The sequence below is a fragment of the Eubalaena glacialis genome, chromosome 8 (genome assembly GCF_028564815.1).
Source record: "Eubalaena glacialis isolate mEubGla1 chromosome 8, mEubGla1.1.hap2.+ XY, whole genome shotgun sequence".
Classification (NCBI taxonomy): Eukaryota; Metazoa; Chordata; class Mammalia; order Artiodactyla; family Balaenidae; genus Eubalaena; species Eubalaena glacialis.
In genome coordinates, this window is record NC_083723.1 from 63,088,887 (window position 1) to 63,113,530 (window position 24,644).

Consider the following 24,644-nt stretch of genomic DNA (forward strand, 5'->3'; position numbering starts at 1 on the left):
TATATGCCTCACATGTCAGGGACCCTCCTGGTCCTGGGAGTCCTCACGCGACATCACTTATTCGTTAAAAAGGTTATTCGAGGAAAGTCTGGGAATAAAAAAGAAAGTTCTGATTTTCCCGCCACCAAAATTAAATCCACGTGAATTTGTAGAATGTGAGATATAAGTATTTAACTACAATTTATGCTGTTACTTTTTGTGAGCAAATATGCTTAAATCTTATGCTTAAATTAAGTAGCTTAAACTATATTGACACCTTTCGCATCACTCTTTTGCTTAAATTCTGGTCCACTTTGTTCTTTTTAAAAGATTATGCCTTAGAGGCATTATTGAAGTTAGGCCCAGAATATCTGGGCCAGTTTATCTCAGTAACTCACATTAATCTGTTAATTTTCAGAGATTGTTATATAATAGGAATGAAAATAATGGAAGTAGAAAAAGAACTAGGTAAAAAAGAGTCAAAGAGCTTGCTTTAAAGAAATTTTGCACAGACATGATTTTTAAACTCTTCTTTGGGCTAATATACTTATTAATTACCATGTAATATTTTTGTACTCTTCATTTATATAAGCTGTTATTTAAAACTTCTAGAATTATTTCTACTTTTAAATGGCTTCCTCTAATTTTCTGTGACTATTAGCATTCTAGTTGATTTGGGGATTTTGGTTTTGTTTTATCTCTCTATGAGAGTCCTGTCATAAAATGATGATTAGCATTTGCTATTTTTTAAATAGCTGATAAAATAAGCTTGACACCAGGATGTCTGTCTTTGTGATGGTTCCTCAATGCCCAGTTAGTTGGTTCGTTGTGATGCAGTTAGTTAACCCTTTCCAGATCCCAATCAAGGATCTAGCTGACCTTGGTCTAAGCTACTCCACGGGGAGCTGATTATTATTTCCTAGTAAGTCCCCAGAGAAGGACTTTTGTATATATTATGAGCATCAATAAGACTAGGGATCATTGGTAACTATTTAGGATCAATAAGAAAGAAAAGTGCATTTCTTTCCCTTCTGCCAGAGTTACATTCACAAATTGTAATTAGGAAGTGTAATTTGGCAAACTTGTCAGTGAAAATCTCTTCCACACAGAGAAAGACCAGGATCATTAAATCCACCTAGTAAACAACTGGAGCCCTCTTGCATTATTTATAGGTTTGGTCTTATTTCTAAGCACAATTAGGTCTCTTGGTAACTAGCTCCCACTCACATTAAGCTTTTTCTTTTTTATTTCTACATGATTCATTCTCACTATTGTCATTTTTTTTTGTAACACCATAGGAAAAAAATCAGTCCTCTAAACACTCAGTCTGGTGAACCTACTCTGTCTCCAGTGCTACCCAGATGCTGTTGCTGTGGGATAAACTGTGTTAATATGGCTCAGTTTAATAAATAAGGTCTCAGAGCTCCTTGAACTCTTTGTTACAAATAATCCAACAGTTTTCACTGCACTCGGGCATTGAACTTATTCTGTTTCCTGTAATGAACTTCTGTGTGCACATTTTAGATCTAGTCATTTATTTCACTCTGATTATTCAAACGAAATGACAACATGGTCTTGCATGCCAAAGGGCAATCCACAGACCAATAGAACTCCTTCTTTTTGTGCATCCTGAATAATAAGGGCGTTTCATTCCTCTTCAAGAAAATGAAGATGAGCAACTCCATTCTGAATTCTATTAGATTTACTTCAGAGCTGCATCGGTAGCCTTCCATTTACATACTCATATATGCATAACGCAGATATCCATGTCCTTTTAGCTCAAACCAATGTTATCTATTCCCTTTCATTTCAGGAACCTTTATTAGTCTCCTCTTCAAAACATAGCTCAAAATTCAACTTACATGAAAACATTCTGGAATTGACTCTACTTATTCTACTTATTAATCATTTTTATTTAAATTCATGGGAAGTTTCAAAGATACACAAAAGTAGAGAGACTGTGGTAATGAATACTAGTCGTGTAGTCATCACTCACACAGCTTCAACAGATTTTAACATGTTGTCACTCTTGGTCACCTGCCACTCCTCATACCCTTAAAGAGATTTTGCTGGAGTATTGTAAAGCAACTCCCAGGTAAGATATACATCATCCATAAATACCTGATATTTTTAAACATAGCAAGAGTATTATTATAACACTAAACAAAATTGAATAATTCATACCATGTCTAATATTCATGCCACATTTAATTTTCCCCTGTTGTCTCAAAACTGCCTGTTTACAATCAGTTTGTTCAAATCAGGGTTCATAAACGTCTCCACATTGCATTTGGCTAGAATATTTCTTCAGTCACTTTTAATCTAACAATTTGAGCTCCCTTTTTCAGAGCATTTATTTGTTGAAGAAACTGGCTTTCTTGCTCATCTTTCCAACATTCCCTCAGTATTGATGGGCTGAGCTTGCCTCGCTTAATTTATAAGGCACAAAGTAGTCATATGAATGTCTCCTAGGTTTTCAGCCTGCTGGAAGCAGCCCTTCTGTGACACTTCACTTCTGTGCTTCATATAAATAAAATAAAATTTAAATAAAACAGATGGATATAATCAGCATAGAGTTAAAGATGGAATTTTACTTTAAAATAATTATTTTGATATATGCCGACCTCACTAAGAAGCTTTCATGGTCGTTTTCATGGTAATTCATCCATAGGGCAACATGGGTTTTGGCCCTTCTTCCTAACAAGGCTTCAGCCCAAAGAAAACTTGCATAATCATTATACACAAGATATGCATCCTGCACCTGTAAATACAAATACAATTGTCTGGGTATGTGTAGCTTTCTGGTGTGCAAGGAAACCATGCTTAGGATGACGCATCTTTTCTACAGTTAAAACCACCCTGGTTTCAGTGTCTTAAAAATGATTTTTAAGATTTATAAAGTTGAGAGACCAGATGGTTTCCTTTCCAAACATTTATGTTTTCTTCACCCTAATAGCAGGAAGTTCATTTCAGATTACATTCCTGTGTTTGAATTGTTGTATTTCCTCCAAGTCAGAATAGAAACAAGTTGAGATGTGTGATAAACTTCAATATATTGTACAAATGGTACCGTTACTACTTGTTTGGATCACACTGCATGAGTAGTTCACTCAAGGTACTCTGTCTAAATGCTCAGGTAAGGGGAGTGACGTGCTGAGTGGGTTTCTGAGTATAGTTCTGGGAATTTTACACATCGTTTCTTTTCACCTACTTGAGATACTTTTTGAGATTTTACGTACTGCAGGTATATAGGCTTTAGATTTATGTAAATGGTATAGATTTGCACAGAAGAAATTAGTTTCTGGAATTGTATTGATAGTGGTTTTACTTTATTTTATTTTGGTTTTTTGGTGTCCCTTAATGTGACGATGGTTGGAGCAATTATGAAATAAAATTTATAACAGAGAACCATAGAGAGAAAACCTTAATGGAGAACTTAAGGCAATTTCATTTAGTTTAAAAGATTTATAGTCAAGTCTCTATTTCAGAGAACCAAATACGAATGCTTAGATAAAAGTAGGCTTATTTCAAAGAACATAAATTTAATTTTGTAGTTTTCTTTCAGTTATAAACAGTGTGACCCTCTTCATAGCTTAGAGTTCTGATGGTCAAGTTTCTTATTTTCCAAATTAATCATTCTTGAAGGTTCCTACATATTCTGATCAGTAAAAGCCTAATATTTTCCTCTTCATCCATCCTTCCTCTTGAGCATCCTTGGGCAACTTTGCCCACAAACTATCAGAGCTTACTATGTATAAACTGTTTAAGCAAGTGTAGAGAGAATTGCAAAATCACGTCAGCTTATTAATATACTGCATTTTATGGATTCCTCCTATACCAATCCACAGATAACATTCTTCCAAGCTACATGGATGCTCTTTTTGGTCCACTCCTTGTACTCCAAGTTTAAGCTCCCCTTAGTTCATTCCTACATGCTCAGCCTTTGTTTCCCAAAGCTTGGCACAGTGCCAGGGTGATTGGGGTACCAAAGGACCTTCAGTTTTAGTCACAGGTCTCAGGCAAACATATCCTAGTGACTCGAATACTCAGGCTTATAGGCCTTAAGCTTGAATGTGCATAAGGAACATCTGAGCAACTTGAAAATAAATGCATTTTCCTTGACCTCACACACACAGATCTCATTCAGGAGCTCTGGAACGAATCTAAGAATCTTCAACTTTAATAGCATTCCAGGTGTTTCTGATGCCAGTGGAAATACACTACCTACTGCTGCGTGTTTGAATCATCAGGGAACTTTAAAAAGATGTTAATGCCTGGGACCCTGTCCTCAACCAATTAAATCAGAATGTTGGAGTCTAGCAAGGGCATAGACATTTTTCCAAAAGCTATCCAGGTGATTATCATCCGCAGCTTGATTTGAGAGCCTCTACCTTACACTGGTCTGATAACCACAGTGCACCAGACAATTCCTCTCCCAAGTGGTGAGAGTCTTTCTGGAGCACTTAATATTTTTTCCTGTCACATAACCTTTCTAAAGGCTACTACAGTCCACTCAACCAGGTTTTCATATCTGTAACATTCAGGGACCGCTGTCTAGTCATACAAATTGGCTCTTCCAATGTTGTGCATATTAAATGAAGAGATATCTATAGCTAAGAAATAGGTGAGTTTTCACCTACATTTGCACAATTATGTAACTTTTCCTACAGCAGTTGCGACAAGTTGTGTTCACCTACACAGAGAAAGGCTTCCTTTGCTAAAATTGTTAAATCTTTTTACACACCCCATCACACAGTCCTATACTACTGGGTGTTAAGTTTTAGTGTACAGATCCAGAGAGTCTTGTCCAGCCTGGGGCCCTGTGTGCCCTAACTGTAATCTAGGATCAAAATGCCAGGCTCCTTCACCTTAGTTTCATGATGATAGAATTCTGAGCAGGGCAGAGACCAGCTGCAGTGTCAGCCTAGACCACAAACCTGAAAGTGCCATGTAAATCAGTCTGACTGGGCCATTTAAGCTAGTTCAATGAAGACTTAACTTCAGGACCGAGGTCTAAATGTTTCATCTGCTACCTCAATAAAATAATGAAGTATTTCTAAAACCAACAGCAGGAAATGGCTGAGGGAGAAAGAGGACTTAAACATAACTTGCTCTTTTTCATTAAGACCTGTTACCTTTAAGCAATTCTACATTTATGTTCAACAAGTAATAAAACTATGACTTGGTTTAAAAAATTCAGTAGAACAATGTCTTGGGGGAAATAATATATATAAGCCAAAATTATTTGACTGTTTTTGGAGAGTCCATATGTAATTGTTGGAAATGTCAATTATGATGTGATAGATGAAGATTGCTAAAAGTTTTTGTCTTCATTTTAAATTCATGGTTGTTCTTTGTGCGTGTGAAGAATTTGTACACACAGGGAAGTGGGGAACTTTGACACTGCCTCCTCCCATTAACCACTAACCACTTCAAAGCCATCACAACAAACTTTGAGCATAATTTAAAAAACAAAAACATGCTTTCTATGCAAATGGAGCTTCCTTCACAAGTTACATAAGTGTTCTCTCTCCACCCAAACCTTCCAACCAATTTGCTGCCATTAAGACCCTTCTGTATAGAAATCGTAGAGGGGACAACGGTATGAAAACAACTATTAAAGGTATGCGGTGTCTCCCAGCACCACCATGAATATGTTTAGTTCAACATAAACTATTATCAGAACCCATGTATTATTTATTTGTCTCTTAATTCATTTCTAAGTATATTCCACATGTGACTTGAAATCCTTAAAAGCATCTAATAAAAACTGCTAAGTGTGTGTGTGTGTGTGTGTGTCTGAGGGTTATCTGTTATTTAAAAAATCCTATAGGATCAATTTAATGACTACTGTGATTACTAAAAACACTCCTACCAGATTTCTGCTGCAAATAAAGAATTAAAAGAGGACTCCTTTGACTGAGAAAGAAATGTTAGGTTAATTCCTAAATTACAGAGTAATTACAGACATTCAGATTCATGATAAACAGCTTTTTGCTTTTCCTTTAGCCATTACTTGTCGAAAGCAAGATGGTGGACAGACTGGTATCCATGAATGTCTCCGGTACGCAGGCCCCATGCCAGCCCTCACCCAAGCCTGCCAGATCCCCTGCCAAGATGACTGTCAGTTTACCAGCTGGTCCAAGTTTTCTTCATGCAATGGAGACTGTGGTGCAGTTAGGACCAGAAAGCGCACCATTGTTGGTAAGAATAATTGGGATGCCAAAGCCAACACTTGTCAAGGCAGAAAAACACAGTAAAAAGTCAGGCCAAGATAGTTCTGACAATGTATTTGGAAGATGCACAGATATGCGTTATTATTGTTACACTAACACATAATACGGCAATGGATTCGGAGCTGTATTTTGATGTAAGTTGGCAGTGACAGATGCATTATGTACCTTTAGTAGAAAGAAAAAGTAGCCTTGAAAACTGAACTCTGTCTCCCTATACAATACGCGGTAGATTAATTTTTGGCTTAAACATGTCCCTTTGGTGGATTACCTACAGACAGTGAAGTACTTGGAGAATAGTATTTTAGGAACATGGGGAAAGGTTGCCACTTCACTTTCCTAAGCCATTCTCACTGTCACAGCCTCAGATTATCCTTCATATCCTGGAAGAGAAATATGGCATTAATTCTGTACCTGAAAACACATTTTAAAAGGTAGTCACAATGACAAAAAGCTGTAATATAACGAGCAGGAACAGGAGCCGTCATAATGAACTAAACTCTGATGCACTCAAAAATATTGTCAGTGGCAAAAGAAACCTAAAAATATTGGTGCTAGTAGAGTATTCAGAATTTAAAGTTGTAAAATGATCCAGCTGTCATAATGAAGACTGTTGAAAATTATATAAGGCAGCTTATGAAAGTTAGAGATAAATATATGTAAAACATATGTAATTAGTTACATGTAGTATAATTAAAAGTATATAACATATATGACATAATATAAATTATGATCTAATTAAAATAATGATATTTTTCAGGCACATATTACTGTTATACTCAAGGTTTTTTATTTTAAAAGGGAATTTATTTAGATTTATACACAAACCATTTCTAATATTTTTATTGTGATATTAAATATCTTCATTTTGAATATTATTATTTCCTACATTAATCACCAAGTATGTCAAAGTGATTATTTTTCAGAAATACTGAAAGATACAAAATCACAATCAGAAAAGTAAATGCAAAAATCTCACTTTCTGAATCGTAATCCTGTATAACTAAGCCATCTATTCGGATTTAACAACAGAGTTACTTAACTGTGCATGTCAGTGCAGTGACTCTCTCTCTCCATTTCATATTTTTGCACATGTTATAAAGGAGAGAATTGTGCAGTTACCTCAAACTCCCCAGTCAGTGAAAGCACATGATCATTTGAGAGGATTTTAATCATTTTGAGGAGTGTAAAATTCAGCCCAACAGTTAGTGCCTTATTCAAAATGGGCTATTTTTAAGTGAGAAAATAAGAGAAATTTCACTATGCAAAGCACCCAGTTCTAACAAAGGCCTACATAGAAAGCGCTACGGAGGGGGAAAATAGCATTTATTTATAGGCTACTGTTGAATACGGTTAAAGATAAAGGAAGTTTAGGAAAGGAGAAAACTTAGGGATGCTTGATATTAATGCTGATATTTTCCAACTTAATTTTCTCCACAGGAAAAAGTAAAAAGAAGGAAAAATGTAAAAATTCTCATTTGTACCCCCTGATTGAGACGCAGTATTGTCCCTGTGACAAGTATAATGCACAGCCTGTGGGGAACTGGTCAGACTGCATTTTGCCAGAGGGGAAAGTGGAAGTGTTGCTGGGAATGAAGGTACAAGGAGACATCAAGGAATGTGGTCAAGGATATCGTTACCAAGCAATGGCGTGCTACGATCAAAATGGCAGACTCGTGGAGACATCCAGATGTAACAGCCATGGTAATCCAACTTTTCTTCACTGTTACACATTTGCTGTCTTTGGGGGTGGAGGTAAAATGCAAGTGTATCAGAATGGAGAGAAATGAAAGTTTACAGGAGTGTGTTCTAAATTGAACATTAGGGGCACCACTCTGTCTGTATTGATATATCATTTATATGTAACAGGACATTTCGGTGGCACTTGTTGTCTAGAAGTTGGCAACTAAGTCCCAAAGTTGGTGATAAGGAAGCCTTACATGTAGGCAAAAATGGTGCCAGAAACCTCCCTTGGGGCAGATCCAGAGTCTACTGAATAGGCTCAGCAATCCACACGAAGTCCGTGTACAGAAAAGGAGGGAGGAGAAGAGAAGATTGAATTTAATTTGAGAATAAAGTGTTAAACTAGACAGACTTTTCATAACCGAACTGGCAAGATTTGCGACGTACCTAAGATATCAAGTGGCAGAGGAGAAAGAAAGACTGAAAGCTGCAATTGGTGAAAACTCAAACATCTCATTTATTCCTCATTAAGCTGAGATTGGCCCAAACAAACAAAACTAGAAAAAGGTACATACACTTCGGAAACTTTTGATTTCCAAACAAACAAACAAACAAAAAATCAAAAAAAGGCTAAAATACTGTGACAATAATTGAATTGCCCAAAGTTTATAAAGAGTGGTTTTGACCAGAGTATGCAGTGAACTCTTTGGTTCTACATCGTAATACAGTCAGCCTTAAGCAATATTTCTTCATTGTTTTATGTTAATGTACCTGTCCTTTTGTTATCGAATGAGATCAGTTTACAGTGGGTCAGCCTGAATCATGGATGTCACATATTTGCAAACACTGGACACTGATTCCCCTCTCTTCATGGAGGTGACCTAATGAAGATAAGTTAAATTACTGGGAGAGAGGGATATGGTAGTTACCCTCCAACCTTGCTGAAGTAACTTCTGCTGTTGGAACAGTGCTCCTCCATTTTTATTATATGGTTCAGAAAACAACATGAACTAATAGGACCATCTCACATATATAAACCATTATGGGGTCTCATGGTGACACATTTATGGAATCTCTTAAATCTGTCCCCAAAACAGTTTCCCAAAACCCTGACTTTTATTTTTTTACCTTATCTCATAATTACTGTTTTATCAAAGTCTAGTGATATAAGCCCCCATCATAAGAGTCCATTATGTTGAAGCTCTAGATATAAGTATTTTGCATGCATGCATTGCCATGTTTAAGATTATTCCATGCATTTAGAACAATAACTAAAAAGAGTTTAGTAAGCCTTGAAAAACTTCTGTAAGAGTAATTGAGTTTTTTATTCTCTATATCAAATAACATAGGTGCTATTAATTAGATACCAGGAAAAATGTAAATGCACTTCACATTCTGAGCTGATATAATAATGTAGAAGATCATAGTTAGTCATTAAAATGTAAAAGTGAAGATTACTTTAAAAATGTTTCTCCTGAAATGTAGCATGTAAGTGTTTGCTCACATTTTAAATTGTTATGCATAGTGAATCACCAAGATAATCATTTGTTTTTAACATAACCTTTGAGCTTTCAAAATGACTCTCATATATTCTCACTTTTACCTTGACCTGTTAATTAGATGCATGAGAGAGCTTCAGTAAGACACTTAAGAGTCAATCTTATTTTTAGAAAAAAAAAAAACTTTAAAAATATCTTGTGACTCTCACGAAAATGTTTGATCCCTTGAAAAAAGTAAAAGTACAGAAAAACTGAAATTGGCCAAAGGCAGTAGACTTTCTGCCTTAGCACTGTCAATTCAAAGCATGAAGAATTCAGTAGTATATTCTAGAAGAAAAGCACATGTAGAAAAAAGATGGGTCCCTGGCAGCACTGAACTTCATGGAGATTGTGAAAGGATCTAAGATGTTTAAGTGAACTGTTCCAGTTTAGTTCTTTGTGTCTATCCAACATCACTCCTTTCTCCTTAAAGCTGATCTAAGCTGGATGTGCAATGGGATATTTTAGCGTCTACTAACATTTTTACTCAAAGTCTGAGGAAATTGAGTGTCTCTTGCCTGATTTCTTTGGAATTACTGCTGCTGTTCTGTCAGTGCCGGTAGTGATAGTGGAGTGCTGTCACTTTGATGCCCTATCCTAGGCATGCGCTAACTTGCAGTTTCTATGACCACTGCCTTTGCTCAGCCAAAGCAGCTTCCAGATGAATGGTGGGAATGGGGTTTAAAGTGGCTTTCAAGAAAAAGTCTCTTACAGCTTTCAGTTTAAACATAAAATTGATCCCCACATGTATGCAGTACAAAGACGCTAATCCCCTACCCTATTCAATAGTGGCATTTCTTATGGCATTTCTACTTAATCTGTGTTATCCATCTGTGGATCATATTATCAGTTATTATACTGATAAAACAGTTTGACTTTCATCAGCTTAAGTATATTATTTTAGGTCATTTCCCATGTGGTCACCTTTTTTTTTTTTTTAATGTCTGAAACTCGAGACACAATTCTCTTATGTCTGGAATTTCTCATAAGAATAGACTCTGTACTGAAAAGCAATATATCGATACTCCAAAAATCAGATCTTAAAGTATACCTTGGGAGCCACATAAGTGTTCATCCGTCCTGATATATGGCATTAAATATAGTTCCTGCACAAATGTTGATATATAAATACATTTTTGGCATTTATCTATCCTGATATCATAATACAAATTATGTGTATTTACTTGTAGTATGAAATCTTGAATGGTGTCACTATTAGCAACAGATTATAAATCATTAAAAAACCAAATTACACATTTTCTACTTACTGCTAGAATACTCTGAGATCTTAATTAATTGGTTCACTAGAAACTGATTGCCTTGGCACATAGTACTAGGTACTTCTCAAGTTAATCACTTCTAAAATTTCACAGAACAAGAGGTAGAATTTCTGGAACTTTTTTTTATTATATCATTTAATCTTGATATTTTAAAGAATGTTAGAGGTAACCTAGCTTATGCAAGGGTACAAGATTTTCATTTAAACATAAGTGATAGAATTTTATTATGCTGCCCCTCAATCCTACCCAGATCTCCCAGAAGCCCTTATTCTGCTCTACTTTTTGTATTTCAAAAGCATGTATCACTCTATAACATACCATATAATTTACTTATTTATTGTATTTATTATTTATGTTTCATCCTGTACAAAAATGTAGATTGGTGAGGGTATCTTGGACTACTTTATTCACTCATGTATCCCGAGCACCTAGAACAGTAGGTGCTCAGTAAATATTTGTAGAATGAATGAATGAGTGAAGAGGTGGAGAGAATTTTTGTAGCTGTATTTGATCCACAATCAGGCTTGGACGCTTCCTTTTTTCCAGACAGTGTCCTTCCCTCTGTGTCACAGTTCTGGAATATAATCAAACAGATCATTGAGAACAACTAAGATCTTTGGAATAAACTATACACATGCCACAAACTTTCTATATGATATTCATCAAATATTTATGCTTCTCTCCTCCTACTAATTGGTAGGTAGAAGAAATAATAGTCACACACCCATTCCACTGAATTAGTCCAGTAATATCGATATTGGTAAGTCTCTTTATTCCAGTTTAAAGCTTATTGTTCAGAATTGCCTGCTTTGTACAACACCAGATTTGGACAACAGCTTAATCTCTTGGTTTATATTAGTAATTGTGACAACTTGCTTTTTCCCAGCCTGTGTTTACAACTTTAATTGGGAGTATGGAATGTTCATTTAATTCTCTTTGTGTCCACTCATCTTTCCTTGAGAAAATAAGGAATAACATTTCTATTAGATTTATCTCAAAGGAACACTTTGAAGGCGAATTGGATAAAGTGTAAAAATGTCAGATGCTGACGTCTTCAGCTCTTTGAGTTACATAATTCCTTCCAGACACTTCTCTTGAATCTTTACTCTCAGCAAATTTGTCTTTGCTGTTCCTTATAGGGAGTTTAAGCCATAATGTACTACCAATAGATATTCTAAAATTGAACTCAATTTTATTTGTGATATTTTATCATCTGTTAATATCAAGTAAGCAGAAAGGCCTATCTGATATGACTGTTCTTCCTGAGCCCCTGCTGTTTAATATACGTAGGTCTCCTATCGCCTAAAAGTAGTATGTTGCTTTGATACCTATCAAATACCAATTTGGAGAGCCCATGAGGAAACTCAAGAATCAGCTATTTGGTTAGATTATTTGTTACCAAATGTTTTCCTAAAGGGCCAGATAGCAAATATTTCAGGCTCTGCAGGCTAAAAAGTCTCTGTAACAACTACCCAATTCTGCAGTTATAGAATGAAAGCAGCCATAGACAATATATGAGTGAATTACACAATTATGTTCCAGTAAAACTTTATTTACAAAAACAGGCTGTCAGCCTGGGCTGTCATTTGCCAACTAGGATTTAAACCCTTCTTACTCAGAATGCCATCTACAGAGCAGCAGCGTAGGCATCACAGGAAAACCATTGGAAATGCAAAATTCAACCTACATTGCAGACCTGCTGAATGGGAATCTGCATTCTGACAAGATCCCCAGGGGGTTCTATAACACATTTAAAGTTTAAGACTACTTCTCTGGGTCATGCAGACACTCACAGGGTTTGGTAGGGATCATGAGCTTTATTAACCTTGGTGCGAAAGGCCTATGAAGATCATTTCCTAGAGGATCACAATGTGATGCTGTCTTAGGCAAAATAATCAACACCTCACAGGAGATAGTTCACTTGCTTACCAGTTGTGGGCAAGAGAACATTAGGAAACTTTTGAAATTTGTAAAGATGGGTCTTTATAAAGTGAATGCCTGTTTAGGTATGGTTTTGAAAACAGAATGAGTCTATAGGATCTTCTGTGGAAAGGATATTGGCAAGTTAATGATTGCCCTGAGGAAAATCTTTTTTGGTTCAGATAGAGAAATAAGAGAGAGCTCTGGGTTTATTTACTGCTGTATTCATAAACAGAATACAATATTATATTGAAATGTTGTGTGCATTTGACTTTGTGCACTCAGTATTCATGATCCAATGACTCTAAAATTCTCAGGACTTTGTACTGCCATTTGACCACCATGCTGGCATTTAAACAGCTGTACAACTTATTTTAGGTCACATTACACCCTTTTAATTATTTCAGTTTGTCTTTTAACTGTAGTCACTATTGAATTGTTCAGCATAGTTTGTCTAATGCCTTATTAGTGCAAGACTAATTTCCCTTTAACATTAATTTTTAAATATAATGATTAATATTAATTCTTCCAAGCTTTTTCTCTTTGCCTAGTATGTTTATGAATGATATTACAGAGAACCTTATGAACATTAATGAATGGCTTTATCAGTTGGTTTTGTAAGCATCTGTAGGATTCAAAGTATGCCCATTAAAATTTGATATTTTGCAAAACCCTTGCTGGCACTCAAAGTCTTTCTTACAGGTTGTTTCATAGGTAGTTTGCACTACAGCACTAAGTATTACAATAAAAAGAAAGCTCTACAAATTTTACAAGTGAAACAAAAGCTTTTCAATAAAATATTTTCATATTATAACTATAGCTGACCCTTATATGGCAGCATTTAACATTATTGCCTAATAGCCTAAGCGATCTACATCCTATTTCACCAGCCTCCCGAAGTTATGATGTGGATGATTTTAAAGCAGGTATCATGTTTAAATGGCATCCCTTGATGTTGTAAGGAACTGTAAATACCAGATGCTGCCTTGTTCAGTCATAAACTCTAGTATACATGCCACAGGTGTGGGGTTTTTTTCTATTAGAATTTACAAGAACAAAAAAAGACCATCAACAAAACTTAGAAAAGGAATACATCCTGGGTGTATTTGTGGTACAAGTGCCCAATTGAATTTTTTAAAATTCAGAGAGTACTCAATCTACAAGTAGATTTTAGTTCAAGAGCATGTACTTTTAAGACATTGTGGAACTCAGGGTACATCTGATAAAAATAATTATGAATATGAGGAGAGTAGATTCTGAGGATAACCTACATGACCACTCAACCATAATATACCTGCAATGTATTCCTTTTTGTAATGGGATTCTATAGAAGATGATATAAGTTTAATATTAGAGGTTAATTAGAAACAAAATTGAGTGAGAAATTGTGCCCTATCGTAGTGGATGCTTGTATTTGAGGAAGAGCATGTTTAATTAAACCAGGGAGAAAAGGCAATAGAGTTTTGTAAATAAGCTGAAATAGAGTTCTGATTTCTCTGAAAAGATTTTTCAGTTGGTAGTATTTTTTTTTAATGTCTAATTCATTTCAGAATTTAAATCTTTCATTTGATGGTACAGATGAAGCTAGTATTGCTTTTGCAGTCATCATTCACAATTGAGATCTTTTTCCTTTCAAATGTAAAAGACAGGCAGGGAGTGAGGAACAGACTTTTCCTGAAGTAGCAGTTGCAAGTTTAAAGAACCAGGGAAATAAAGAAGGGGCTATTGTGGATATGTGGGTACAAAAAGAAAGCAGGTGTCTAGGGTCGAATTTAAATAAGGTGTGGATATCAGCATTATTTTCTAACAGGATGCCTGAAGGAGGACTATAGAGGTGATGAGGGAGACTTTCCTTGGAAATTTTCCTGCAGCTACCATCATGTCGTGTGTGATGGAAAAACATCTGGTGTTATCATTTGATTCTGTGTGCTCCGTGTCACGGAGACCTCAACTCATCTGTTACTTACTTACAAGGTTTTCAAACTGGGCTCCATGGAGCCCCTCAGGCCAGGCTATCAAACATAGCCTCCAGAATATCCCATACACCTACTGGGCTTTCCAGCATTTTAGGAAGAAAGTGTTTCACTGCTTAAAATAAATTTAACTGCCAAGAACAATTCATTATTTGCGACAGCAACAAAAAAATTTGTTTATCTTTGCCTTTATCAACAATTTCTGCTATTATGTTTTACTCCACATCCTTTCTATTGGCCTCTGACCCCGTTTTCCCCTTAATGCCGTAGAGGAAGGATAACGCTAATTTCAGTGAAATGGCTAGGAGTGGTAATCTTGCTGATATCTATGATAATGTTATTGATATAATCACAGAGTTGTTCATTACTTATGTTCTGTTATAAGGTTTCATAATTCATAAAGATACTGACCCTCATATAGATTCCTGTTACGTTAATGTCCTGCAATACAAAATAATTGTAAAGCTCTATGTCCCATTAGTTGAGTTTAGTCTCATTCTTAAAATATAGGTCTTAAAACATAGGTCTTTTTCTACTTCAAAGCATCATCAAAATGATCATGTAGTGAGTAAGGCTTATGCATAAGGAATTTTTTTGGTAAATGCATGAAGAAGGCACTATATATTAGACATAAGCCATATCAATGGGCTCAAAAAGTAACCTGAGAGCACACCAACACATTTGTGGGCATTTTAAAGTTAAATTTGAAAGGAAGATCTTTACTTGTAGTTACTCTTCATGTTTATCCCATTTCTTCGTAGTCGCATTGAAGGCCAATTTAGCCCTTACAGGAAATTTTAGTTAATTTACAGAAAACAAAATGGTCATTTAAAATAGTCATTAAAAAAAATTTCAGGAAGTTTATCTGCATAAGTTTCCTCTCCCTTTGCCATAGGTTTGACCTTTAATGCTTTAAAACTTTAAAGTATAAAATAATTTAAGAAGAAACTTTCTTAAGTTTGGGGGTTTTGTTTTTTGTTTGTTGACTTTTGCATTTTTTTCCGTATCTGGAAATGGACATAAAAAGGCCTGATTAAACATTAAAACTCTGTACAGCTCAAAACATGAATCCAGTTTTAATGCATTATAATTACAACGTATCATGGTGATCTGTTGATCTATTTCTCACTGGTCCAGTGAGATGCTATAGGAAAAAGTTAATAAGCATAGAATGCAGTGTCTGAGTCATTCTCCTAGAGATTCACAGTTCATATCAGCAAAAAAAAAAAAAAAAAAAAAAGAAAGAAAGCTCGGGGTGAAGAGACCTGCTTAACGCAACAATTTTCCAACTTACTTGACCACAGAATGCTTTTTATAAAAATTATGTTTAACACTTACTAGAATCCAGCAAACTAGTGTTTAAAGATTATCGTTTGGAAATACTTCAGTGTCAGTATATGATTCTTGTTGACTGAAAGAACAGTGCCCTGCATTGGATCAAGTTAAAAAAAAATTACTCTACTAAATTTCAAAGTTAATTTATTTCCCTTTACTTCATAATCTGAACACTCCATCAAATATGATGTTTATATTGCTGACAAAGCCCTACTTCCAAAATGAGTTCTTAGAACTTTTTTCTGATTTTTAATATTAGTTAATATTTTAATATTAGTTAAAGTTATAAATGTTAAATTTGGGGGGAAAAGTCCATAAATGCCTTAATGTATGTAATTATTCCCAAAGTTTTAATTTGGTTGAATAAGTAAACTATAGTTACGGGCTCTTTCATAAATAAGTTTATTTCCTTTTTTAATAAAATATACATCTGAAAGTAGAATGCAATTCTGACACTAACCACTTGGATTTGGGCCAAACTTCACAGGTTAGGGGCTCAGTCCTCTACAGGACTGCTCTCACTTCAGACACTAGCTGTGCACTTTCAGGGTCCCCAGGTCAACCTCACTTCTGACCAGCTGGCTACAGATTTGGGGATTCCCACTACCCCCTCAGGTTCAATAATTCACTGGGATGATTCAGAGAACTCAGGAAAGCACCATTACAATTACAGTTTTATTATAGCAAAAGGATAAAAATCAGAACCAGTTGATAGAAGAGACACATAGATGAGGGCTGGGAAGGTCCCAAACCAAGGCGTCCATATTGTCTCCCCATGGAGCTAGGAGGCATCACCCTCTTGGCCCATGGATGTGCTTTACCAGCCTGAGCTTTTGTATCCAGAGCTTTCTGGGGGGTTGTTTTATGTAGGCATCAATTGAATCATTGACCACACAGTTGAACTCAATCTCCTCTCCCCAGAGTTTGGGAGGATATCAAGTGGCTTAAAGTCCCAACCTTTTAAACACATGGTTGGTCTTTGGTTTGGTTGTATAATCATACCCCTTCCTTAGACATCTTCTTATCATAATTTCACATGTAGTCCAAGAGGCCCAACAAGAATAACAAAGATACTCCTATCACTCAGGAAATTTCAGGGCTTAGAGGCTGCCTCCCAGGAATCGGGGAAACAGACCAGCCAAAGTCTTTGTTATACAGCACAGAGTTTTAGAGTTTGCTATAAGAAATGGCCTTGATGGTGAACTCGTACATAGGTATGCTACCTGAATCTGAAGGTGCCTAGTCATTGGGTAATCTCCCAGTATTGGAATAGCAACAGCTACAAAATCCCACAGCAATTAAAACTAATGTTGAGGGCTTCCCTGGTGGCGCAGTGGTTAAGAATCCACCTGACAATGCAGGGGACATGGGTTTGAGCCCTGGTCTGGGAAGATCCCACATGCCACGGAGCAACTAAGCCCATGTGCCACAACTACTGAGCCTGCGCTCTAGAGCCCGTGAGCCACAACTACCGAGCTCTCGTGCCACAACTACTGAAGCCCATGCACCTAGAGCCTGTGCTCCGCAATGGGAGAAGCCACCGCAATGAGAAGCCCATGCACCACAACGAAGAGTAGCCCCCGCTCACCACAACTGGAGAAAGCCTGCGTGCAGCAACGAAGACCCAACGCAGCCAAAAGTAAAAACTAAATAAAATTATAAAAAAAAAAATAACTAATGTTGAAATTTTCTGAGAAAATCTATAAGTATTTAGCAGATATGAAGAGATATGCCTTCATATGTATATAAAACAAATAAATATAAATAAAATAGCATTTCATTGCAGTTACATAAATTTACCTGAACACTTCACTATGAAAATTTTGATTGCCCAGTGTTGATTCATAACTTTTCATACATTGAATATAAGAATCTGGGTAGAACAGTTGATTATAGGAGTTTGGATATATACAGAGTAGTTTAGTATCTGCAACTTTTCAAGTTATCAGTTCTTAATATATAATTACAAAAGAATATTCTGTTCATTTTGAAAATATTTTTAAATGATTTTTTTCAGTATTTTCAAATCCACAGGGACCACAGTAGATAAAGTTCTAGCTAAGTGTTCTCATTTGCGATTGCAGTCATGTGCATATAACACACATTTAAGTAGGAGAGATTTTTCAGGTCTCTTTTGAGATTAATCCAGATGTATCAGATAGAGTGCCAGCGTTGCTCATTCACACAGCTGTAAATCAGAACCAACCAATATCTTCCACGTGCTTTCAAAATGAATTCTTTAATCTATCAACAGTGCACCTTTCAACAGCACAATATAGTAATCGTGAGGGTTGCTGAAAGCTACTTTATCTGCACATTTATAATTCAAATGAATGAGGTGACTGGATATATGTCAAAGGCAGTAAGTCCTCCGGTTGCCACGTAAAGCCTGCTAGTGTTCTGTATTCATTTCAACCTGAAAGCAGCCATCAGAATAGATAATAGATACAAAAAATACAATCAGAAGCCAGGAGTTTGATTTTTCCATGTGTCAGGTTCAGTATTGAGCTACTAAAGTTTTAACACCCTAATTGTGAAGTCATTTATTTTATTCCAGCATTCCTCAGGAGCCATAAATTGCTACAAGATGCCAGCAGTTTATTTAGCCTTAAAACGCTTCAAATGTTTCTGTCTTCCTATCCCCATGATTGTTTGGCGTTAATTGCCCTCACAAATGATCGTAGCAGAGAAGACAGGGGACTGCTTATCTAGCAGTTCACTAGTAGCATTAAGGATTTTAATTGTACTAGATAAACATGACAGGCAATTATTGAATGTTGTTACACATTAGAAGATTAAAATGGAATGCTAAGCATTATACTCTTTTGCAGTTTTGTCTTTATCTCAGTGCCTAATCTGTATCTTTCAACAATTTAATGGATTGAGTTTTATTTGAGAGACGTTCTCTGGAATATTCTATTGGAAGATCAAACATAAAAATTTTATATCTGCTTACTTGAAAGTACAGTGTGAATCAGACTCAAGTCAGACGTGACATATTTCACTAATGCCATAATACTTCAACAGATAAAATGGAAAGAAAGAATTTCCATTTATCTGTTACTCTGTAGTAGTGACATGAAAAATCATGTGATTCTATTTTCAACTATAATTACTGAATAACAAAAAGGTTAGAGGTTTACTTTTGCAGTCATTTTGATCTTTAGCAAGGTGGAAAATGCAATTCTAGAAATATTTCAATAATTTATTACCTTCGAAATACTAGTGTCCTTTAACTAAGCTATTGATAATATTTGGAAATAGTTGGGATTTTTTCTTAATTCATTGTCTTTTACAAACATTAAATAATCTGGTTACAGATGGCATTGATTTGGAAATGACTTTAGACATTTGTACAGTTTGATTCTATTTCTTAAACTATTACTATGAAACACAAATTATTACTGGCCCTATCAGGAGTTACATTTTTAAGTATCGCACACTTTATAGATTTATTTACTGGCTGTGTTGATTGAAAAGGAGAATGTGATTTGAAACATATTTTAACTCAAAATAGTGAGCTGGGCTTGTTTTCCCACCTCAAACCATACTTAAAGTATGAGCTTTAAGTAGGTCATGGTAATCTGTTTGAAGAACAGTTATGCTTTTCAAAATTTTGGTAAACACTATTGTAAAGTACTTTTTCAGTCCTCTATTGGACTTCCCTCTGGATTATTATCAATACTCCAAAAGTCTTCTTCGATATCAGAAGTACATTCAAAACTCAACATTAACATCTTCTTTCTGTCTTCAGTATTTCACAGCTGGCAAAGCCCTGGCTGACACATCTGCCCCCTTGAAGATTCTCTGAGACTAATTCCCACTTTTGAGCATTCTTTCATTGCATCCTGCTCTTCATACCAAATTCATGATCCCATCTTTTTTTAAAAGTTTTCTTTTATACTTACAATTTGCTGATATAATATGCATATCCTCTGAGGCATCAAATTCACTACTAGGAATATGCCTAACAGAAATGCATACGTATGTTCACCAAGAGACATGTTCTAGAATGTTCATAGCAGTACAGTTGATAATAGCTTGCCATTGAAAAATACCCAAATGCTCACAAACAATAGAATGAATTAAAAAACCATAATATAGTCACACAATAGAGTACTATACATTAATTAGAATGAATAATCTTCAACAACATGCAACAGTATGGATGAATCTCACATCACAACGTAGGGTGAAAGAAGGCTAGCACAGATGGGTATATACTGTATGATTCCATTTACATAAATTTTTTTAAAGTAAAACAGTTCTAGATTGTAAGAAATCAGGGTAGTGGTTGCCCATGTGAGAAGAGGTAGTGATTGGAAGGCAACACAAAAGAGGGTTCTGGAGTAGTGTTGGTTTCATGCATGTGTTCAGTGAACTTTATACTTTTGAAAGATACACTTTTGTGTATCGAGACTACAATAAGTTTAAAACAGGTGATGTGTATATTTGACAAAAATATAGAAGATAATATAGAGAGAAATATGTCACAAAACTACTTCTCACCCAGATTTTGCTGATTCTTCCTGTGTCTTACAACAGAGTTCCTTAATTTCAGTCCTACACACAGACACACACACACGCACACACACACACACACACACAAATAAGTACAAGTAAAACTGGTGAAACTTGAATAAACTCAATGGATTGTATCAATCTCAGTATCTGGGTTGAAATTATACTTTAGTTACCATTGTAGGAAACTGGCGAAAGTATGCAGGGGACCTCTCTATATTATTTCTTACAAGTATATGTGTCTACTGTTACCTTAATAAGAAAATTTTCAATTAAAAAGAGGGGGGGTGATGAATAAACACAAGAAAATATATTTATTTCCAAAAATCAGGCACTATCCCAAGTGAACTGTATTGTAATGTCTGGGGTTGCCAGAAACCTGTACTTTTAACATGTGTTCCAGGTAATTTATAAAGCAAGGCTAGGAAATACTATGTAGTAAGTTGGCTAGCTTTTTAACACTGTATCAAGTCAGGAAACTTTGGGCACAAGCTTATAGATTAGATCTGTCATACTGGTTTTTAGGTGGTCTTATTTCACTGTAATAAAAGAAATCAGTGTTTGTTGGCTCTCTTTTAAATCTGCCTAGAATAAAAAGAACAAAATACTTAGGAATAAGTTTAAGAAAAGAAGTGCAAGACATAACACTAAACACTACAAAACATCATTGAAAGAAATTAAAGAATACCTAAATAAATGGAAAGAAATTCCATGTACCTGGATTGTTAAGATAGCAATACTCCCAAATTGATCAAACTATTCAACACAATTCCTATCAAAATCTGCCATTTGGGGCCAAAATTGACAAGCTGATTCAAAGATGTATGTGGAAATGTAAGGGACCCAAAATTTTCTTGGAAGAAAAAGAAAAAAGGAGGACTCAGACTTTCTGATTTCAAAACGTACTACAAAGTGACAGTAATCAAGACAGTGTGGTGCTGGTATAGAGATCAGTGGAGTGATATTTAGAATCCAGATATAAACCCTTACATTTATAGTCAACTGATTATCAACAAGGGTACAAAATCAATTCACTGTAGAAAAAATAGTATTTTCCACAAATGGGCCTGGGGTAACTTGGTAATCACATACAAAGGAATGAAATAGGACTGCCTTTGTTTTAACATATACAAAAATAACTCAGAATGAATCATATACTTAAATATAAGAACTAAAACTATAAAACTCTTAGAAGAAAAAAATGGGTGTAAATCCTTATGACCTTGGATTAGATAATGGTTTCCTAGATAGGACATCAAAGCACAAGCAACCGAAGTAAAAATAGATAAATTGGACTTCATTAACATTTAAAACTTTTTTTCTTCAAAGGACACTAAAATAAAAAAGACATAATAAGTTTTGACAAACGTAGAAATTGGAACACTCATACCTTGCTAGTGTAATTGTAAAATGGTACAGTCACTTTGGAAAACAGTTTGGCATGTCTACAAAAAGTTAAATACACTCCAAGATATATACCCAAGAGAACTGAAAACTTGTCCATACAGAAACTTGTACACAAATATTCACAACATTATTCATAATATACAAAATGTGGAAACAACTGAAATGTCCATCAGCTGATGAAAGGATAAAAAAATATGATATATCTATACAATGGAATACTATTTGGTTAATAAAAAGGAATGAAGTACTAACACATGCTATACCATAGAAAAACCCAGAAAACATTACATTAAATGAAAGAAGCCAATCATAAAACATAATGTTTGATTTCATTTTATAAATTGTTCAGAATAGGTGAATTCTTAGAGATATAAAGTAGATTAGTGGTTGCCAGGGAGGGAAAAATGGGAAATGACTGCTAATAGGTATAGGGTTTCTTTCTGTGGTAATGAAAATGTTCTGAAACTAGATGGTGGTCATGGTTGCATAACTCAGACTATATTAAAGACCAGAACGTGAGCTGATTTTTATAGTATATAAATTGTGTCTCAATAAAATTTTTAAAAATCTACCTAGAGTTCCTAGTTTAAGTTGTTTACATTATAATGATTTTCAAAATAGAATCTTTGAAGTTGATGTAAAATGGTAAGAGCAGAGTGTTTTCTTGTTTCAAGAACAACCACTCCGCATAGTATGACAGACGACTCTTGACCAGAGGAATTTTGCTCTTTCCACTTATTTGCCTTGAGAACAATAGTGATAAACTGATACTGTGAAATGCCAAGTTGGTAGTGAGGGACTGGTCAAGAAAAATGCTCCCATTTCTCAAAATAAATCTGTAGACTCTTAAGTTAATTGACTGTGTGATTTGATGGAATGAGTACTAGACTAGACCTCAGAAATCCTATCCCTATCTCTTACTGTGTGACCTTGCACTTGTCAGTTATCTCTCTGTATTTGTTTTCTTATCTGTCCAGTAGAGCATCAGTACATGCCCAATACATTTATAATATCTGCAAGAGAATCAAATGAATACAAGGTGTGAAGGTGCTTTGAAATTGACAGCACTATAAAAATATGAGGCATTGTTTATTTAACATCCTTCATTTTTCTTCCTCAGACTTGATTTTCAATGAAGGGGAACCATAAGGTGCTAAGTTAAATGGTTCCTTTTGAATATTGATTGAGAGGGTCTGGCTTTCTTCTTGAGGAAGAATGTTGCATGGACTCAGACACTTGAACTTGTGTGACATTAACAGATAGGATTTTATAGAAAACTGTTATAATTTTTTTAATGTATCAGTCTGGCCACATGAGAATGATATGGCAGCAGACAGGTTATTGTCAATTAAACACGAGCTGTCAGGAAGTCTGAAATGTGGTGAGCATGAATCCTAAGCAGATCATATGACAGCTGCTCAGCTGTTATTTTAACAGAGTCACTGTATGTATGTGTCATTTTCCTGCAGAATTTAAGTCCCTAACGACAGAGACATCTCTGCATTTGCATGTTGCTGTCAGGTCAAACTTGGACCTTCTAAATGAGCTAGAATGGTGGGTAGTAATAGGCGAGTGACATGTGGAGGAGATGGCTCTTGTCTCATTTTCCTCCACTCAGGTTACATTGAAGAGGCCTGCATCATCCCCTGCCCCTCAGACTGCAAGCTCAGTGAGTGGTCCAATTGGTCACGCTGCAGCAAGTCCTGTGGGAGTGGCGTGAAGGTTCGGTCTAAATGGCTGCGTGAAAAACCCTATAATGGAGGAAGACCATGCCCGAAACTGGACCATGTCAACCAGGTATTTTCTACCAATGGGAATATTGTAAAATATTTTCTAGGTGCACAATGATCTATTTTTTTTAATCCAAAATAGAGAAGAATAAATAATAGCCCCTGAATAAGAAATTTGACCCACTTTATCTTTAGAATGCCTGAGTAAATTATTAAAATCCCAAATCAGATAGATGATCTCTGTATTCTCAAGAGATTTATTTAGTACACTGTATTATATATATATATACATATTAATATAATTCAATGGAAATAAAAATGAAATCTGCTTTTGAAATACTGTCAAGGTATTTAATCTGTTATTATACAATAATTTGTGCGCTGAGAGCAAGATTGTCTTTTTCTGATAGATCCACTAGACTCTCAGAAAAGACATCTCAATTACCAAGTACATAAATTAAAATCAAAGAAAGTATATGGGTTCCGGTCTAAAATTGGGAAATATATTCTGTACACTTACTTAAGTTTGTTCGGTATGAAATATGTTAAGAAAAAAGAAATATACTGGACTTCCCTGGTGGCGCAGTGCTTAAGAATCTGCCTGCCAATGGAGGGGACACGGGTTCGAGCCCTGGTCCAGGAAGATCCCACATGCCATGGAGCAACTAAGCCCGTGCGCCACAACTACTGAGCCTACGCTCTAGAGTCTGCGAGCCACAACTACTGAGCCCGCATGCCACAACTACTGAAGCCGGTGCGGCTAGAGTCCATGCTCTGCAACAAGAGAAGCCACCGCAATGAGAAGCCCATGCACCGCAACAAAGAGTAGCCCCCGCTCACTGCAGCTAGAGAAAGCCCACGCACAGCAACGAAGACCCAACGCAACCAAAAATAAAAATATACAAATAAAATAAATAAATTTTAAAAAAAGAAAAAAGGAAAAAATATAAAGATGGCGTCAAAGTAACCGTATGTTATCTATCAATTTGGTGATTGGCCTTTTCAATCTTATGTGGAACTTTCTTTGACTTCGGATGCACACCTT

The 24,644-nt window shown here is 35.6% G+C and overlaps 1 protein-coding gene across 1 annotated transcript in view; it reads left to right on the forward strand.

Moving 5' to 3' along the window:
• Positions 1-24,644, forward strand: part of THSD7A (thrombospondin type 1 domain containing 7A) — a 743,356-nt gene that overhangs the window by 677,824 nt on the left and 40,888 nt on the right. Inside the window, exons 15-17 of the mRNA XM_061198529.1 lie at positions 5,989-6,183; positions 7,653-7,916; positions 23,488-23,666. Coding sequence (XP_061054512.1) covers positions 5,989-6,183; positions 7,653-7,916; positions 23,488-23,666 — 638 coding nt within the window. The remainder of the gene's footprint in view (positions 1-5,988; positions 6,184-7,652; positions 7,917-23,487; positions 23,667-24,644) is intronic.